General features: G+C 40.7%; 2 protein-coding genes across 4 annotated transcripts; one reads left to right on the top strand and one right to left on the bottom strand.

The window, feature by feature from the left end:
- Positions 1–1165: 1165 nt before the first annotated feature.
- tm9sf1 (transmembrane 9 superfamily member 1) lies at positions 1166–18807 on the bottom strand. Of its 2 annotated transcripts, XM_076888060.1 has the most exons (10): positions 9362–9495; positions 8979–9248; positions 7659–7867; positions 6782–6913; positions 5558–5680; positions 5094–5452; positions 4068–4222; positions 3662–3847; positions 2690–2963; positions 1166–2219 (listed from the first exon to the last, which is right to left on the bottom strand). In XM_076888060.1, exons 3-10 carry the CDS (start codon positions 7860–7862, stop codon positions 1826–1828), a joined length of 1827 nt encoding a protein of 608 aa, XP_076744175.1. In that variant the 5' UTR covers positions 7863–7867; positions 8979–9248; positions 9362–9495; the 3' UTR covers positions 1166–1825. The 2 variants fall into 2 exon arrangements, with proteins under 2 accessions (XP_076744175.1, XP_076744176.1); XM_076888061.1 differs by lacking the exons at positions 8979–9248; positions 9362–9495 and adding an exon at positions 18666–18807.
- On the top strand, positions 9298–17123 carry fen1 (flap structure-specific endonuclease 1). 2 transcript variants are annotated; one of them, XM_076888062.1, is made up of 12 exons: positions 9298–9427; positions 10143–10237; positions 10390–10492; positions 10645–10747; positions 10906–10969; positions 11317–11426; positions 11759–11895; positions 13776–13842; positions 14091–14222; positions 14318–14469; positions 16520–16634; positions 16851–17123. In XM_076888062.1, exons 2-12 carry the CDS (start codon positions 10156–10158, stop codon positions 16926–16928), a joined length of 1143 nt encoding a protein of 380 aa, XP_076744177.1. In that variant the 5' UTR covers positions 9298–9427; positions 10143–10155; the 3' UTR covers positions 16929–17123. The 2 variants fall into 2 exon arrangements, with proteins under 2 accessions (XP_076744177.1, XP_024655675.1); XM_024799907.2 differs by lacking the exon at positions 9298–9427 and adding an exon at positions 9575–9717.
- Positions 18808–19592: the final 785 nt, after the last annotated feature.

Genomic DNA, 19592 nt, shown 5'->3' with positions numbered 1-19592 from the left:
TGCTTTATTTTCAGTGTTATTTTCAGCTAGCTTTTTGCTTTGAGTTAGACAAAGCAAAAAGCTAGCTGATACACTCCCCTTAGTTAACCTTTGAGTCTTAAAGACCTGGATTACCTGTAATTTCCTGCTTCTAAATTCAGATAAATCTTAGGTTTTTGTACTTGGCCCTAGAAAGCTTAGAAACAGAAACCTTGATTATTCAGGCCCAGTCTTATCTTAAACTAGTACCATCTCACCCTATTAGAGCACTTCGCTCTCAGACTCCTGGCTTACTTGTGTACTTACTAGGAAATTTAAAAGTAGAATGGGAGGCAGTCTTCAGACTTGCATACCCCTCTTCTCTGTAACCAGCTCCCAGTTGTGTTTGAGAGACAGACACTCTCTCCACTCTTAATATGGGGCTAAACATGTTCCTTTTTGATAAAGCATATAGTTAGGGCTAAATCAGGTGATAATGATAATCAGGCCTCAATCCTAAGGTAGGATTGATCCTGCAATTAACCTAGCTTCTTGTGATGAGTGTTTCTTCTTCACTCACCATGTGTCTTCTGTCCCGTCATCCTCCTCTAAGCTAAACCACTTACGGCAGATGGTTACCCCTCTCTGAATCTAGTTCTGCCAAACATTTCGACCTCTTAAAGAATAGTTTTGCTCTTCTCGCAGTCACCAAGTACTTGCTCATAGGTGCTTGTCTGATTATTTGGGTTTTTCTCTTTTAATGTAGGCCTCTTACAGTACAAAAAGTCTTGAGGAAACAGTTGTGATAAAATGGAATTATGAGTTATGGATTGGCCTCTCCAGAGTACAGACCCCAACATGAAGGAGTGTAGCATCATCTTGACAGAAAACTGAACACAAGGCAACCAAAATCCAAGAAAGAGCTTTGAATGTCGTTCGAGAAGCCTGGAGAACTATTCCTGAAGACTTCTTAAAGAAATTAGAAGATGGCTCAGTTCCATGTACGTTTGCACTTTTCAAAACATTGCTGCAACCATTTCACATTTTTCTAAAAAGAAATTAGATTGCATGAGACTTTTGCATAGCACTATAGATTTTGAGGTTATATAGCATTTCTTTAGGATCTGGTGTGAGTATGAAGAAAGTTCTACTCAACAGTTGTGACAAAACAAGACTGAAGAGGGAAAAATCCAGAACACTGGCAGTATTGTATTAAAAAGAGTTTTACTGTAAAGACTATATTTACATCAGAACCAAAATCACAGTCAATGGAGACCACAGAATACAGTTACAATATTGCCCCATTCCCCACCAACTTCAATCTAAAAGGCATCATTCTTTTTATCCGCTGCAAGGCCATGTGGAGCTCAAACAGGCCAGTGCAAAACAATGCGTTTATTAATAGCTCTTGCACAATAAGCCAAAACTACAGTACCATTCTGCTGGTCTCAGTAGGTAAAGTATATTGTGGGAAATTTAGGACATATAGCTCCAGCATAACTGTGATGGACCATGAAGCGGGAATCAGATGCTGCACAGTCTGAAAAAATCCATTCACTCACGTAGCAAATCCAACAATTTACCCATTTATCCCTGATGGGAAGCAATCATCCCTTTGTGTTGAAATATCCCCTTTTATCATAAATCTATGCGATTCCAGCCCCATACTCATCTGAGCTTTCACCAATCCAGCACGCTGTCCAAGTTTAACTATTAACCCCTTTTAAATCAAGGAAAAGGCCCCTGTTTCTCCTCACTTTAATGCAACAGGTGTGTATGAGTGAAAAAGCAAAAGAGGAGAATGAAGATTGTCTTTGTGTGCTAAGTGGAAATGTCTGTTTTAAGTTGCGTGTTTCAAATTGAATTTCTAGTCCATCTTGAGGCTACGATAGATGTAGCGAATAAATGCCAATGAGGACCAGAAGGACACGCTGCCCAGCATCAGGGAGAAGACCATCGCTGTGAGCAGGGAGTACCCAAAGAACTCAGTGCTTTGCACCAGGCCGCTCATAGAGGACCGGTTCCTATAGTAGAAAACAGAGTAGACAAAGATGAAGATGCCGGTGGATCCCGTGCTCAGCACACTCCTCCACCACCATTGGTAGTCTTCGCCAGACAGCAGGAAGTAGGTCAGTGCCACAGAGATGCAGGCGCCCACAGACAGGAGAATGGCGAAGACACACAGCAGGATACCGTACAGCGTGTAGTGCTCTCTTCCCCAAACAGTGGCAAAGATGTAGTACAGCTCCACTGAGATGGCACTTAGGGAAAGATTGGATGGAAAACAGAGTTAAAAATCCAAAAATGAGAGGGAGTAATTCTAATAGTTTATTTTACGGAAGTCAGTCAATCTAAATTCAGCTTCGATGTATACTTATGTAAATGGTGCATTAAAAAAAAAGAAAGAAAAAGAAATGAAGTGCAGCAGTTCCTGGATATTTTCCTGTTTAGTTTTAATTACAGGAAACATTAGTGAATAGTGAGCAGTGATCTATAAAACATGTGAATGCAAATGAGATGACAAAAAAAAAAAAAAAATCACTTTTGCAATAACTGCCTATTATCTTCCTAGGGCTCTGGATGATGGGTTTCCCTTTAATAGTTCACAAGTCTAATGTTAATTACTTGTGATTAAAACCATAAAGTGTTTTATTGTCACCTTTTCTAATCTCTGATCTATGAGTACACTTCTACAAATCTCCCCTTGACTAAACACCTGAGGTCAGCTCACCTGAAGGGAAGGAAGCCACCGATGGCCATGTGCACAATCGTATGTTTGTACCAGGGCTGAGTCGGGATCTGTCTGGGGATATTACGGGTGCGGCACGGTGCCTGGAAGCTGCCAGCTCGGTTCTTTCCCACAATGCCACCAATGATTGTTAGCGGGAAGCCCACCAGCAACCAAGCGCCCAGCAGCAGGAGCACGGTGGTGGCCGGCAGAGCCTGAGTAGAGCCGCTCCACCAGTGGACAGAGTTCACTACACTCCACGTGAAGAACAGTGGAGCTGGAGGGATGAATAATCAAGTTAATAAAAGAGAAGCATCTAATAATCCATGTAATGTTTCCTTTGAGGGTTGCTAGATAGCATTATGTCATAAGGAACGTGAACAAAATACTGCAAAGTGAACACAGATTCATGAGTAAATAATTTACTAGGTGGATTGTACATTCAAATATTACAACTAAGTTCCTTTCATTTACTTTGAGGGTTTTTAAGCTTATATTTAATAACATAGTTATGAAAAACTGTGACAAAGAGTAGGTTAATGGCATTCAGCACAAAGCCCAACTGGGAAACAAACCAGAGATCAGCTGGAGAGACCATCTGTGCCCACATGGTGTATACCTTCACCATCAAGTCATCCCGCAAAATACTATCAAAATCAATTATATTGATTGTTCAAAACAATTTTGAAAAAGTTTTAAAAAAAGCACATGAAAACTGACCACATCCAAGTGCAGATATGAGAATGGAAATATCTCATTATCTAACTAAATCAGACATTAAGTCTTTAATCTTTAACCTGCCAGCTCCTTTGTAAATGGTCAACACGAGGTTTGAGTGCGGCAGATAACTGTTTCGCATTTCAAAAGTGTTGCTAGGAGGCCGAAAAACACGCACACCAACCGCACAGCCTTTGATGAGAAACTGACACGTGAACATGTGCTTTTAAATGCCGGGTCGCTTCCATTTTCACTTACCGGAGAAGAGAGATGATGTGAGGATGATGTTCCACACCCAGCGCTGGCCGTTGATCTGTGTGTAGAAACTGCACGAGACGTAGCCTGACACACAGCTGGTCAGAGCATACAGGACGATGGATGCTGAATTGATGGCGCCATGGCGGTGCACATTGAACATTCCCAGCAATGCCATGAGGATTATCGCTAAAGCAAACAAAGGACATATTTAGGCCCTTTATGTATATACAAGTTTCAGATTTTCCCTTTTGCTCTAATGCTTGGGACAAAGACTGTTGTTATGGGATAGAGGTGCTCAGAAAACCAGAATGCTCCATTTCAAAGGGAATAAAAAAACAAGACACCTCACTGGGATTTAACAGGCCAGTGTTTCATTGTGTTTGTGAATTTGAGAGTCAATACTCACCTGTGGCAAGGGTAAGGAACTGAGCCCCAACTCCCAGCACAGCACACAGCAAGCTTTTGAAAGGAGGAAACCTAAATACATCAGTATGGATGATTTTCCAACCATTGTCTCCTTGGTCCAGATCATCGCAGCCACCCTCCTCTTCCACATTGTACCTGAAGGTGAAAGCAAAGTATTTTTATGACTGGGAGAACCAAAATGAGAGCAAGAAAAGTCTCTGCTATATTTACAGGTCTTGCAGGTAATACAGGTCCAGGAATTGCATACAATTTTGCACATTTAGGCCAAAAAGAAACTACATTAAGGACTAAACTTCAAATTAAAGCTTTTATTTAAACATAGTAAAATGAGAGCTTGGAGACAGAAAAAACAACAAAAGCCCTTAAAGTGTTCAACAGATAAAAGGATATAAAATAAAGGAAAGGAAAATCTCAGATTTTCCTGCACACACATCTCCTGGTTTTACAGAAAATGGTCTGAAAAAGAGAATATCCAGTAAGCTGCTCATTGCTTTGCTTTGAGCTGGCAGGAAGGCAACAGTATCTCAAATAACCACTCGTCACAACCAACGTAGAAGAGCATCTGAATAAAAAACATGTCCAACCTTGAAGCAGATGGGCGTAAAGCAGCAGAACTCACTTGTGCTACTCCTGTCAGCCAAGAACAGGAAACTGGGGCTACAATCTCAATCAGCTTACCAAAGTCAGATATGAGTAGAAAAACTGTCTGGCCTTTTGATTTTGGTGTTAACAACGTGAAAGCATGCCTTATATCAACAAATCAGGCTGGTAGTGGTGGTGTGATGCTGTGGGAGAGACTTTCTTGGTCCACTTTGGCCTCCTACAGTATTGTGCCCAAGGGTTCTTTGGCAGGCAGACTGAAGCAGCTGGGAATTGCACCTCCAACCTTCTGTGCTCAGCCAACCCATTATTAAACCACATTAAAGGCACAAAGAGACCTGACATTTTGTTTTGTCTTTTATATTCAAGCAATGCATTATTCACTGTCTTTGCGTCACTTACTCACCTAGCAAAGTCATTCTTAAGGACTCTCATGAGAATGATGATGACGAAGCCAAGAAGCAGCACCACCAGCACCAGTGAGTTAATGATGGACAGCCAGTGGATCTCCAGTGTTTTGGGAAAGAACGAGTAGTCTCTGAGACGCTCGGCTCTCCGGGAATAGGGCAGAGATGATTCAAACCAGTGCACGCTGTAGGTATGGGTCACCGTCAGGCTGCCTCCTCCTACTCCGACACCCCCCACTGCTGCACCTGCCCCCTCCTCTAATGGAACAGGCTTAACGTCTTTTACTGAGACATTGGCAAAGATCACATAGTCGCCGTTGTACTCAATGTTGAAATCCAGGTGAGTCCACAAACCCACCTAATAGAACAGAAAAGAGGCAGGAGTTTAGAAGTAAGAGGAATGAAGCTTAGTTTGGTTTACCAAAAGCTTAGCATTTCAATAAAACATTTCTATAGTGTCTACCTTGTGGCTGTGAGGCAGGAAACCACTCTCCTCTATGTATCCTACAAAACCCCAAATTGGAATATCGTCCAGGACAAATTCAAAGTAGTACAGCTCCTCAATGGCCTCACGAAGCTCGTCCACCTACCAAGGAAAAAAACAAGCACCAACAGTTAACAGATGACATATTTTAAGCAGTAGTTGTTGTCATTATTTGTTCTAATATGATGGGATCACTGTTTTTTGTCCTTGTCGATATACATGGTCTAGAAATAGTGTCTCTGTATGTTGCTATTAACTTGTATGTAACATCAACCTGGCAGAGAGTCTACAGATGAAAATTAGCCAAGGGCTATAATCTGGCACATTTACATTTGTTAAAATATTCATTAATATGTATTGTCCCTCTTTTTTTTTTTTATTAGAACAAGGTTGTGGCCTCACATAATGAAACAGCTGTGCTAAAGTTGTACAGATGTTTATTATGTGAAACTGCTATTTTACAGACTCCAAGGTTCAGCATACAACAAAGTACAGGTGTAACAGCAAATATCAAGAGGGATTCGATCCTGATACGGATACATGTATCCAAGGTAACACAGGATGAAAGACTTCCATAAAATGCAAAAAACCCCAAAAGTTTTAGTTTTATTATCTTATCCAGGAAAAGAAAAAATAACTGCTACAGAACAGCAGATCTAAAAAGGAAATCCGTTTGCACATAATTTCTGGCCACTTTGAGAATGGCCTTGATTTCCATTAAACAAGGTCCAGGAAACATTCCTCAGAGATTTTGAGCACAGTCAATGCAATGTTTATTTAAGCTTTGTGACATGGTTTGTTAACCTCCTTGAAGCAGAAGATGGTATACGGAGGTGGTCAGCCAGTTCTGACTCATCAGACCAGGAAACATTTCTCCAGTCTTTGGTGAGCCTGTGTGAACTGTAGCCTCTGCTGTCCTGACAGGTGCTGTAGCCCATCCACTCTACTGTCATTTTATATGTCCAGAGATGCTCTTTTGCATACCTTGGTTGTAGGAGCCATTTTTGGGTTAATACCCCATGTTGCCGCTAGAGGTCACCTTTTTCAGTTTTCTGTATGGGAAACTCCAGTTGAGGAGTAGAATAGCATTTTTGTTTCATTTGTAAGCGATGCTGGTCAAAGCTTTCAGTGTTTGCAGTTTATAACCAACCAGTTTTCTGATGTTAAGCATGTTAACTATTACAAATTTACTCGTGTAAATACCTGTTTTTCTGAAAGAGTGAGCTGGCAGAGAATTGTTTTCTCCACATTCTTTTTGAAGCGGATGTTATATAAAGACTCAGCCATTCTGTCACCATCCAGCACTTCTCCCAGGCTCAGAGATTTATGATGTACCTGATGAAAGAAGTATTAGCATTTAATATACAGGATGTTTAAAAAAGTGCCAGATTAGTTGATCATAATTATGAGAGCAGTTATTTTAAAACTGCCAGCTAAATAAAAATCAATACAATGTTACTCCGGCCTTTGAAAATGCAGGCTAAACTGCTACCAACACAATCAAACTTCCAATAATGACTTTTCCCTTAAACCTGTGAGCCATTAAATAAACTATCAACTTAAAGGAAAAGCTTGTGTTTTGGTGGAATGTGTGAATTCCTAACAGCAAATCAGTTACACAAAATTATTATTATTATTACTCTTATGTTTCAAGATGTCATTTTTTATCACATTTTTACAAGAAAATGCCATGATCTTTCTATAAAAAGACACTTCTTTACTCAACATGGGTTTGAGAGTAACGCAATTTCTATTCTGTGTATGTCCTGTACATGTGGCAGAATTGACAAATAAAGTTGACTTGACTTGACTTGATGAATTAATACGTGTTTTCAGATTTTTTGGTTGGGAGTAACACTTCACCTCAATATCACATCCTGACGTAGAAACAAACAGATAAGGGATAAAATATAACATAGTAAAGTCTTTTCTTTGGACTCTGAGATAAAAATATGTTCACAGGAACTGGAGATGTAAGCCCTGAGATTTAGATATTATCATTACTCATCGACATGTCTCCAGTTCCTCTGTTTTGTTACAACAGACCAACACCACGCAGTGACACAGAACTAACACTGACCTTCTCCGGCCTGCAAACAGGCAATGTGTAATAGTGATATGTCTCCTGGGGGTTATGATAAGGGCCCACTTTGTTGACATAAAGAGTCACATTGTCTCCAATCTTGTAACCAAGGGCCCAGCCTAAGAACAAGAACAGGATCAAGACAGAGTGCAGCATCATCCTCTGACAGCCACCTGACGTGCGTCCTGTTCCACGACACATGGCCCCTGTTGAAAACACGACAGCTTATCAGTTCAGGTTAATTTTAAGCTAGCCTGTCTCTCACTTTTGTGCACTTCAAATGTGGCACGTAATTATCTTAACGCAGAGAGGTAGAACTGCACAATTTTATGCAACGTCATTCCTGCGATGCTTCAACAAACACAGCAGAAAATGATGAAACTGGCTCAAATACAGATGCTGTGTAACCACAGTGAATTGCAATGCATTTCATCAGTTTCATCAGCCCAAAAGAGGGTTTGGAATCAAATAAGCACCGTCAATTTCTGTATGTTGGAGTTTACAAGAGCAAAAAATAAGTAACATTGCTCAGAGCTTAAGTTTTCATCCAGGTGCAGAGTTTCAGAGTTGCTTTCAATTTCAAAGTATATTAGACAAACATTAGTGTTCATGTTATGCTTAACTTTCATATGAACATGTATTAAGTTTGTGTTGGAATGGTGACGCATTATATACAATGCCACACCTCCCCTTTCATTTGCATACTCTACAAAGCACACAAATGTGTTCCCTATCAACCACATTTCCTGAAAAACCACAATCCTCACATTTTTTTTGCAAATGATAGAAGGAGAACTTCAGAAGGGCGACCTAAAGTTATTGCTGATGTGGCATTAGTGTTGAATTTCACAGCAATGCAAATTTGGTCTGAGTGGTAAAGTTGCAATGCCTTTGACATAAGGCATTGCAACTTTGATCGTCCCCTGTGACGAACTAAAGAGTAGCGTCACAGCTCTATGCACATCTGAACTTTTTACTAATTACAGGACTACATAAGAAGCCCATAAAGTATTTAGAAAGACTCAAGACAAAAGAGTTAAATCAGTTGAATGAATAATAGCAGTAAACAGGCAGAAATGCCTCACACAGCGAGATAAGTAATAGTATATACAAGAACTGTAATAAGCAGTAAGAGCAAGGTCGCAACACTACAAGCTCTGTCCTGTTTCTGTGGACAGCAGTATGCTTATAATCAAAGGGGGCCTCCTTAAATTAAGTAAAGCAAGCGATTCATCCACATCAACACTGTTTTACTCCAAATAAGCACATGCTCGCTAAAAAAAGACTACAACAACGAAATCAACACAGTCAATCTACCGTTCTCTCCGTCGTCAGTCCCGATGCTCCAGATCCAACAAAATCTGTCTGTCCGCCGGCTTCCTTGGACTTCAGGCCCCAGTAGGCTGCTCTCTTCTCCGCTACACTGGAGCTCAGTGTGAAGATTCAGCCTTACAGCCGAGCATCTTGGAAATTCTTGATACTTTGTGTAAACGTAATATCACTACCTTCATATCCGGGTACACTGAGTACTTTTATTCGCACATGGGCCAGTGTGGAAGAAGAAGAAGAGCTCCGACTCCACGTCACCTTACAAAATAAAAATAACGACGACTCGGCTGAGTTTTCCGGATTGGGCGGGGAAACAAGAATACACCTGAAATGTTACCGGTTAATCCCAGCCGGTGACAAATTTCACTCACAAGCAATGTAAAATAAACGTGGAGTATTTACGGTCTTTAACGCCTCGGGAAATTATGAACTAAAAGGTAGGAGTTCGCAGCTTTCGACGGTGTTATTTTCCACCTTTTTCCAATAAACCGGATTTCCTTCAACGGTAAATAACCAATCAGTGCCTTCGCGGGTCTTCCGTGTCGGAACTCAGGCCTGATTAATAAACCCTGCACTATCGATGCACGGGTTTTAGGAGTACCTGGAAGTGCGGCGCTCGATAGATCGATAGAAAATGCCTGCTATTTGATTTCCCGCGAAACAGTCACAATTCCTCGCGCTCTAGGACGTGGAGTAGCTGCACGAGCTGAGGCGTTTTACTAAATTGGTGAGTCCGTTGTAAATGTTAACATTATATAACCTGAAAGCTAGCTTTGATAATAGATGGCTACATCCTGTGGCATTTTCATTGAGGTCAGCTGGTACACACTAGTAGATCAAAGCCAGGACACATTTCTGCTCTCCAGTTTGCTTACATGAACCCGTCGATTTAAAGATCATTGTAAATTCACAAACCTGGCACACACATTGCTGAGAGATAACAAATGACGTGGAGCTCGTCTTTTAATTGATACGAAGCCTCCGTTAAAAAAAAAAAAAGGTTCGTATTTGTAAATAACTTGTACTGTGACCTCATTGTTTTCTCAAGCTTCTGCAGACCTGCACCAGTGATGGGGCCTTTGTGAAATGCAGTTGGGATGGAAATGACACAGCATGTTAATCCAAGAGCTTCACTCTCTCTCTTGTTCTCAGATATTCTGACACAATGGGAATACACGGACTTGCCAAGCTAATTGCTGACCAGGCCCCTGGTGCCATTAAAGAGCAAGACATAAAGAACTTCTTTGGTAACTGTTCCAGAATACACTCCTTATACATAAGTGATGCATGAGTGTCGATCTACCCTCAGTTTGTTGCAACATACAGTCTGTATGATGCATGATGGAATGCTAACTCTTTATGTCATTGTTGAACAAGCACCTCTTTTCACCTTCTGTAGGCAGGAAAATTGCTATTGATGCCTCTATGTGCATCTACCAGTTTCTGATTGCTGTGCGACAGGATGGTAACGTTCTACAGAATGAAGATGGAGAGACAACAAGGTACTGCTGCAACAATAAACATTTAAAATTGAATAAGAAGACCTAATTGTAGATCATTTGCAGATGCAGTAGTTCCTCTGTTGAAACTTAGTGATTTGTAGCTCAGGTCTGAGTACACAAGAATGATTTTTGCCTTTACTCCTTTCTTCAAGCCACCTAATGGGAATGTTCTACCGCACCATCCGCATGTTGGAACATGGAATCAAACCTGTGTATGTGTTTGACGGCAAGCCCCCACAGCTCAAGTCAGCAGAGGTGAGTAAGGATTTCCTCTGGTCCTCACCCATCTGCAAATGGAAACATTTGTTTTCAGTGCAGTGGATTTCTGTCACTCATTTATGTCAGCAACTCCTTACATGCTCTGTTTCATACTGACAGCTCTCTCTCATTCTGATCGTGTCTTCATCTTCTAGCTTGAGAAAAGAGGGGAGAGGAGAGCCGAAGCTGAGAAGATGCTTGCCCAGGCCCAAGAAATTGGTAAAGACTTTTGGGGGGGGGGCGGTTGTTGGTCAAAGAGTTTAAAGTCAGCATGGTTTGTTGGAAGTTGCTAGTTTTTAAACCAAACTTGAACTCAGACTATATCACAAGTATTGTGGGAAAGTCTGTGAACATGTTTTCCTTTAGGCATGAAAGTCTACCGTAATTGTCGGACTATAAGCCGCTACTTTTTGCACGAGCTTTGAACCCTGCGGCTTTTAGTCAGGTGCTACTAATGTATGTACAAAACAGGATTTTCCCCCGATTTTAGCTCGTGCGGCTAATATTCAGGTGCGCTTTGTAGTCCGGAAAATACGGTAATTGGATTTTATTCTCTCTCAAACCAGGGGAGCAAGAGAACATTGACAAGTTCACTAAGCGTCTGGTTAAAGTCACCAAGCAGCATAATGATGAGTGTAAGAAGCTCCTGACCCTGATGGGAGTGCCTTACATTGAGGTGAGATTTCTATTTCTACACATTTTTGTGGCATCGAGAATATTTCCACACTTCTTACACAGTTTGGAGACATCACTCCCATGAATGATTTGTGTTTCAGTGTTTTTACAATATAATAGGCTTCTTATCCTCTTACCCTTACTAAGTTACAGTTACACAGTCCAGCTGGGGTCAATCACAGAGAAAGACAGAAATGTAATGAAATTATGCCTAAAGCTTAAAAATATACATGAATTGGGATTCTGCAGTGCAGTTTGAGGTAGTTGCATTAAGACAGATTGTGTGTATCATTCTGTTAGATGTAATTTTATTTATTTTTCATTTCCTTAAAGGCTCCATGTGAAGCTGAGGCCAGCTGTGCTGCTCTGGTTAAAGGAGGGAAGGTGTTTGCCACGGCAACAGAGGATATGGACGGGCTGACCTTTGGGACAAACATCCTTCTCAGACATCTCACAGCCAGCGAAGCAAAGTATGAACCGGCATCGCCTTTGACAGAGATATTAGCAGAGTGGAAATGACTTAAAGCTGTTGCCTTAATTCTACATCAGATTTATGTTTACCATATGAATATATCAGGGCTCTAGACTAACTTTTTGACATGGGCGCACCGGTACGCCTAACTTTAAAAATTTAGGCGTACCGGCACAAAAGTTAGGCGCACTCAAATTTTTCAACCGCATCGCTTAACACCGCAGTTTTACATGTGCACTTTCTTTGGGGGGGGAAGTCCATACAGACAATATTAATTTCTAAATTATTAACTAACAAACTTGTGCTTAAAGTGCTTTGTCAATATTGTAGAAAATGTTAAAAACTTAATCATCATCTTGGCCTCCTCTGACGACCTGTTTGCTGCTGTCTGCTGCTGAAAGGCCGTGGGGAGAGGGGACACTTGGGCAGTGCATTTACTGCAGCATATAATGTGTTTTCTGGATACACTGTGCTTTTTCAGCATTCAAATATTGATGGCACCGTGTCAGAGCACTGGCTTTGAATTTCAGACAGATCAGGCCTTAACTTAACAAAAAAGTTATCAATAGTTCTTTTCATCTTTTCTTATTACCCACAGCTACATCCACTTCTGTCGGGCCTACGCTGCTCACTAGGGCTGAGTATCATCACTGATTTCTATAATCCATTCAATTCCGGTTCTCAAAGTCCTGATTTGATTCAATTTAGCCTCAGACAGTCAGAAATATTATAATTCTGATCATTTATCAGTACTGATACACATGAGACTTCATCAGAATTGTGAAAATCACAGCAGATGCCTTTGTGTGAAAGTAACTGAGAATAAAACACAGGAAAACATGAAGGAGATTTTCCTGGTCTGGCTTTTTATAGCAGATAACCTTAAAAATATTCTGCAATTTTGCATAATTTTAAGAAATTTAAATTTCTTCAGTATTGAACAGCAGAAATTAGGCTTTCTTGTCCGAGGTCATTTAAGTGAAAAAAGAAAAAGCGCTGTAAACAACGGTAGACTGGTGGGTAATAAGCGAATGAATAATGCAGAAAACAGATTTGAGACGGGAAACTGTTCCTGAAGTACAGAGAGAGAGAGAGAGAGAGAGAGAGCTGTGCAGGAAGTGTGATTTTTTTTTTTTTATCGTGGTGGAAGCAAAACAGCAAAAGTCAGAGGGAATTCATGACGACATTGATCAAATGTGAAGCGCAGTTTGCTGCTTCTTTTGCTGCAGGCTCGGTGAATTTTGGTTGGAGAGAGGCAAAACCTGCAGCTCAGAATCAGCGCAAAAAGACGTAAACACAGCGCGGACCCGAAGAATCGCTAAGCTCCGACAGCGTGTCCGTGTTCAGGCCGTCGGGTGAGAAAGCCGAGAAAGACGAAGCTGATTCTGATGTGTTGGGTCCGCTCCGTGTTTAGGTCTTTGTGTGGAATCCGTTAATGAATTGATATCGCTTTATTCAAGCTACTCACCTCTCTCTTCCACCTGCACTTTCAACTGGACCACGGCCAATCAGAGAGGTCCCGCCCCTGACTATCTCTGATTGGTTTAGTCCACGATAGGGGCATAATGTGTGTCTGTTGTTGACCACACGGAGAGTTACAGAGATTTTTTTTTTGTTACCGGAACAGTTGGTCGCACCTGTGCGACCAAATATTTATTTTTAGTCGCACCACTGAAAAATTTGGTCGCATTTGCAACCAAATTGGTCGCACTCTAGAGCCCTGTATATGTGTATATGAGATGGTTTAAATGAATAAGTTCACGCTTAAAATTCATAAATTTGAACCAAGTTTCGAGGTTTTAGGATTTGGTAGTTTGATACCCACTATAGCAGCATAAATAGTAGTCATTAACTATAAGCTGTTCATTATTGTTTCAGGAAACTTCCTATTCAAGAGTTCCACTTCAATCGCATCCTGCAGGACATCGGCCTGACCAATGAACAGGTACATTTTTTTTTCCTGACTTTTACAAAGGTTTATATAAATAAGTTTCTCTTTAAATCTGAAGCACTTCCCGTGCTTCTCTCATGATGACACAACTATCACCTGGTGCGTGTCAGCATCCTGTGCTGTTTGTTCAAAGATATGTGGTGGTACTCTCCTGGCTATCAGATGTTTGTGCTGTGGAGCTTTAAACACAACATTAATCTCAGTCTTTCTTGACATTTCCTCCTTTCCGTGCTCCATCCCAGTTCATTGACCTGTGTATTCTGTTGGGCTGTGACTACTGCGGAACTATCAAGGGGATCGGCCCAAAGAGAGCAATCGACCTCATCAAACAGCACGGCAGCATCGAAGAGATTCTAGAGAACATTGATTCCAATGTAAGTTAAAGGTTGCTGTAGTCTGTAGTGCGGGTCAGCTGAGCGAGGTGCTGGTTCTGATTCTGTGTTTGTGCGCAATGCTTGTCTTTATGCAGAAGCACCCTGCTCCAGAAGACTGGCTGTACAAAGAAGCCAGGGGTTTGTTTTTGAAGCCAGAAGTGGTGGATTGTTCTACAGTGGAGCTGAAGTGGAACGAGCCGGATGAAGAAGGACTGATCCAATTCATGTGCGAAGAGAAACAGTTCAGGTGAACTAAATATTGACTCATTCTTCTGCTTTACCTATTTACTTAGTTTGACTGAGATGATCTGTTGTTGCTGTGACTTTGACTACACACACTTTTTGTTTAATGTTTGACCACTAGGTGGCACTGTTGTCTCTGTACATGAAGTGTTTCTGGCATCTTTTGCGTTCAATGGTTGATCATCTGCCTCCATCCAATCCTATCGTCCTCCTGTCACACAAACCTTCTGTATGTCCTCCTTTACTACAAACCGGATTCCAAAAAAGTTGGGACACCAAACAAATTGTGAATAAAAACTGAATGCAATGATGTGGAGATGGCAACTGTCAATATTTTATTCAGAATAGAACATAAACCACGGAACAAAAGTTTAAACTGAGAAAATTTATCATTTTAAGGGAAAAATATGCTGATTCAAAATGTCAGGGTGTCAACAAATCCCAAAAAAGTTGGGACAAGGCCATTCTCACCACTGTGTGGCATCTCCCCTTCTTCTTACAACACTCAACAGACGTCTGGGGACCGAGGACACCAGTTTCTCAAGTTTAGAAATAGGAATGCTCTCCCATTCTTGTCTAATACAGGCCTCTAACTGTTCAATCGTCTTGGGCCTTCTTTGTCGCACCTTCCTCTTTATGATGCGCCAAATGTTCTCTATAGGTGAAAGATCTGGACTGCAGACTGGCCATTTCAGTACCCGGATCCTTCTCCTACGCAGCCATGATGTTGTGACTGATGCAGAATGTGGCCTCTCATTATCTTGTTGAAAAATGCAGGGTCTTCCCTGGAAGAGATGACGTCTGGATGGGAGCATGTTGTTCCAGAACCTGAATATATTTTTCTGCATTGATGGTGCCTTTCCAGACATGCAAGCTGCCCATGCCACACGCACCCATGCAACCCCATACCATCAGAGATGCAGGCTTCTGAACTGAGCGTTGATAACAACTTGGGTTGTCCTTGTCCTCTTTGGTCCGGATGACATGGCGTCCCACATTTCCAAAAAGAACTTCAAATTGTGACTCGTCTGACCACAGAACAGTCTTCCATTTTGCCACACTCCATTTTAAATGATCCCTGGCCCAGTGAAAACGCCTGAGCTTGTGGATCTTGCTTAGAAATGGCTTCTTCTTTGCACTGTAGAGTTTCAGCTGGCAACGGCAGATGGCACGGTGGATTGTGTTCATTGACAATGGTTTCTGGAACTATTCCTGAGCCCATTCTGTGATTTCCTTTACAGTAGCATTGCTGTTTGTGGTGCAGTGTCGTTTAAGGGCCCGGAGATCACGGGCATCCAGTATGGGTTTACGCCCTTGACCCTTACGCACAGAGATTGTTCTAGATTCTCTGAATCTTCGGATGATGTTATGCAGTTGATGACGATAACTGCAAAGTCTTTGCAATTTTTCGCTGGGTAACACCTTTCTGATATTGCTCCACTATCTTTCAGCGCAGCATTGTGCGAATTGGTGATCCTCTACCCATCTTGGCTTCTGAGAGACACTGCCACTCTGAGAAGCTCTTTTTATAACCAATCATGTTGCCAATTAACCTAATTAGTGTTAATTGGTCTTCCAGCTCTTCATTATGCTCAAATTTACTTTTTCCAGCCTCTTATTGCTACTTGTCCCAACTTTTTTTGGGATTTGTTGACACCGTGGAATTTTGAATCAACATTTTTTTCCTTTAAAATGATAAATTTTCTCAGTTTAAACTTTTGTTCTTTATGTCCTATTTATGTCCTATTTATGTCCTATTCTGAATAAAATATTGACATTTGCCGTCTCCACATCATTGCATTCAGTTCTTATTCACAATTTGTTTAGTGTCCCAACCTTTTTGGAATCCGGTTTGTACATCTATGAACCTCCTCTGTGCTTCTCTTTTCCTCCTGCCTGACGCCTCCACTTCTTTAGAAAAAGATATTTGATGTACAGTGTGTTCATCTTGCAGGTTTATACTTTTTTTTTTTTTTTTTTTTGCCTGTTAAATATGTGAACGAACATGCTCATAGGATAAGTAGCTTTTATTTATTTTGTGTATGTGTGTGCAGTGAGGACAGGATCCGTAACGGCTGTAAGAAGATTGTGAAGAGCAGACAGGGCAGCACGCAGGGACGTTTGGACTCTTTCTTCACTGTCACTGGGTCTCTGTCGTCCAAGCGAAAGGTACATGTCAGAAAACTATGGTACTGAGTGTGTGTTCCTTTTTTTTGTTTTGTTTGTTTGTCTTTCTATTCCTCTTGTAACTATAAAAAGCAGGCAGAAGTGTTTGACTGACATATTTAATTTAGATCTCGTTATAAAAACAGGAAACTGCTGGTGTAGACTCATTTCTTTTCTTAGTCCTGACACTTTCTATACTGCTTTCTTTTTCTTTGTCAGGAACCTGAGATTAAAGGATCAGCAAAGAAAAAGCAGAAAACTGGAGCCACACCAGGCAAATTTAAGAAAGCCAAATAGACTGAATGTATCCATAAATTAATGAGATGTTATTGTGATGAGTGATGTTTGGAGTTAAGACAAAAGGAAACTGCTACTGTTACTTTTTTGTAACTTTCTGTTGGATCACCTAACGAAACCTGAGCTAGCTGTATTTTAATGAGTGTTGGACATTTTTATTTCAAGTGTTGGAAATAAAAAAATAAAAAAAGTTTTTTTTGTAAAGATCCTCATTTGTTGCCCTTTAACAGTACTGTGCAAAAGTCTGAAACTTCCCCTCTTATCTTTATATTTTGCTACCAATGAGCTAGCCAATAGTTCTCCAGACTTCCCTAATGTCTTACAAAGTTTTTTTTTTTGGGTCCTCTCACTTTCAGTCTACTTGCATCCAACCATCAGGCAACATGACAAACAACTAATTTCAAACTTTTCAACAAGGTGATTTTCAAAAAACTGTTATTCTATGGCCATGATACAAAAAGCTATTAGGTGAAAATCTACTTTGAGTCTAATATTTAGAATACATTTTGGTTTATAGATAACATAAGATAAACCTTTATTAGTTCCAAAAGTAGGAAATTTACTTGGTCATGGCAGAAAGTGGACAGTATAAAGTTAAGAGCAGCAAAAATTAAGAAAAAAAACAAAAAATCAAATCAATTTAAATGAAATTTAAAAAAAAAAACAAAAAAACTTTGTCACAGGCAGTGGAAAATAAAATGTTCAAATGTACAGTCTAAAGAATGTACCATGTAAAATGGAATATAAATATGGACATCTGTATTTTAAGAATATAAATGTATGTATGGAAACTTAAAGTAAGACTAAATGTAGACTTGGCCAAGTTGTATACATGTACACAGCGAGCGTATGTGTGTGTATATATACACAGAGTGGATGTGTAAATAAAACGAGAACATTGTAGAGACACACACACACACACACACACACACACACACACACACACACACACACACACACACACACTTGCACATTCTGACCAAGCAGTAATAGCTTCACCCAAAAATTGCATGGCATCAGAAAAATTGCACTCAGTAATATTGCACATAAGAGAGACTAAGCAAAGGCATAGTGTATTGGAATTGTGTTTGTCCGTGTGTGTGGTCATCTGCAAAGTCTTTGTTGTGGAGTCTGACAGCAGTTAGAAGGAAAGTCCTGTGGCATCGCTCTGTCCCACATCGTGGGTGCTGCAGCCTGCCCCTGAAGGAGCTGCTCAGTGCCTTCAGAGTCTCCTGCATGGAGTGGAAGATGTTGTTGTCATGGAGAAATATATTCCATGATTTCTTTTTTTAACTCAAATTGCTTCAATTGGCCTCTCTGAAGTTCAACATAACTGTGGGATCAATTGGCCAGAGAACAAAATCAAAAGGCAGCCAACATCCAAAGAAGAGCTTCAAATGTGCTTGAAGAAGCCTGGAGAACTATTCCTAAAGACTACTTAAAGAAATGTCAGGAAAGCTGCTGTACTGATGGGCCGATTGATCCAAATATCAATATTGCACTGCTATGTTTAGTTGTGCTGCAGTTATGTGACTCGGAGGCACTGAGAAGAGCTGTAAAGCTTTGTTTTATTGGAAATGAAAAAACATTCCTCAAACATGAACAATTTCTGAACTTCTTAATAATAATACTGATCCCCATGGGGACATTAGTCCTCTGCATTTGACCCATTCACTCAGTGAAGCAGTGGGCAGCCACTAAGCAGGCGCACCAGGGAGCAATGTGTAGGGACGGTACCTTGCTCAGGGATACCTCAGGGTTGTCATGTGAGGGCTGTGTGCAGGCAGGAATGGTGGACCCAAAGTGCAGACACTCGGAGGCAAAACGTGAACTCGAAACAGCTTTAATGCTAAACTAAAAGTTACAAAACTGAGAATCCAAAAATAAACTCAGGCAGACAGACAGAACACACAGCACAGACACAGAGAAACACAGGGCTTAAATACACAGAGGGAGCAATCAGGGAATGGGTAACAGGAGGGAAACACAGCTGGGGCAAATCAGCAAAACCAGATACATTAACATGGACCTTCAAAGTAAAACAGGAAACACAACACAGAGGCGCAGACTTGACACAAGGATACAGCGACTATAGAACAGAACAGAACACCAGAACACTAACAAAACCTAAACTAAGATTAAACCTATAACCCATAAGGCAAAGCTAGAATAATGAAATGAACAAAATCAAAAAACCAATAAAAGACAAAACACTGGGTCAACGGCCCAGACACCCTAACAAGGGTAGCCGTTCAGTGGCTTCTAATCCCCGACCTTCCGATTATGGGGCGACCACTCTACCCTACTGCGCCATCCCTGCTTTTTGTGTTGCTTGGCTGGTCAATTTATGTTATATAACACTTTAAAACCACTGCAGCTGGCCCAAAGTGCATATTTACATTCCAGGACTCTTAAAAAAGCAAGAAAGGTTAGTTTTATTGTGAAATATTATGGAGTTCTCAGTGATTTAGTGGTGATTAAAATGTGTCCAGAATTTTGAAAATTGATGACGATTTATTTCAGAAATCATGACACACATAAGATGTCTTTATAAGTTAAAAGTAATGGTATTGGCAATACTGGACCTCTGCTTGGTATCAGATCAATATTGAAATTTGCAGTATTACACAGTCCTAAGTTCAGGATTAACAGTGATCATAACAA

This window comes from Maylandia zebra, linkage group LG9 (genome assembly GCF_041146795.1).
Source record: "Maylandia zebra isolate NMK-2024a linkage group LG9, Mzebra_GT3a, whole genome shotgun sequence".
In the NCBI taxonomy this organism is placed as follows: Eukaryota; Metazoa; Chordata; class Actinopteri; order Cichliformes; family Cichlidae; genus Maylandia; species Maylandia zebra.
Note: the sequence above shows the minus strand (reverse complement) of the source record. Positions and strands in the feature narration are given on the sequence as shown.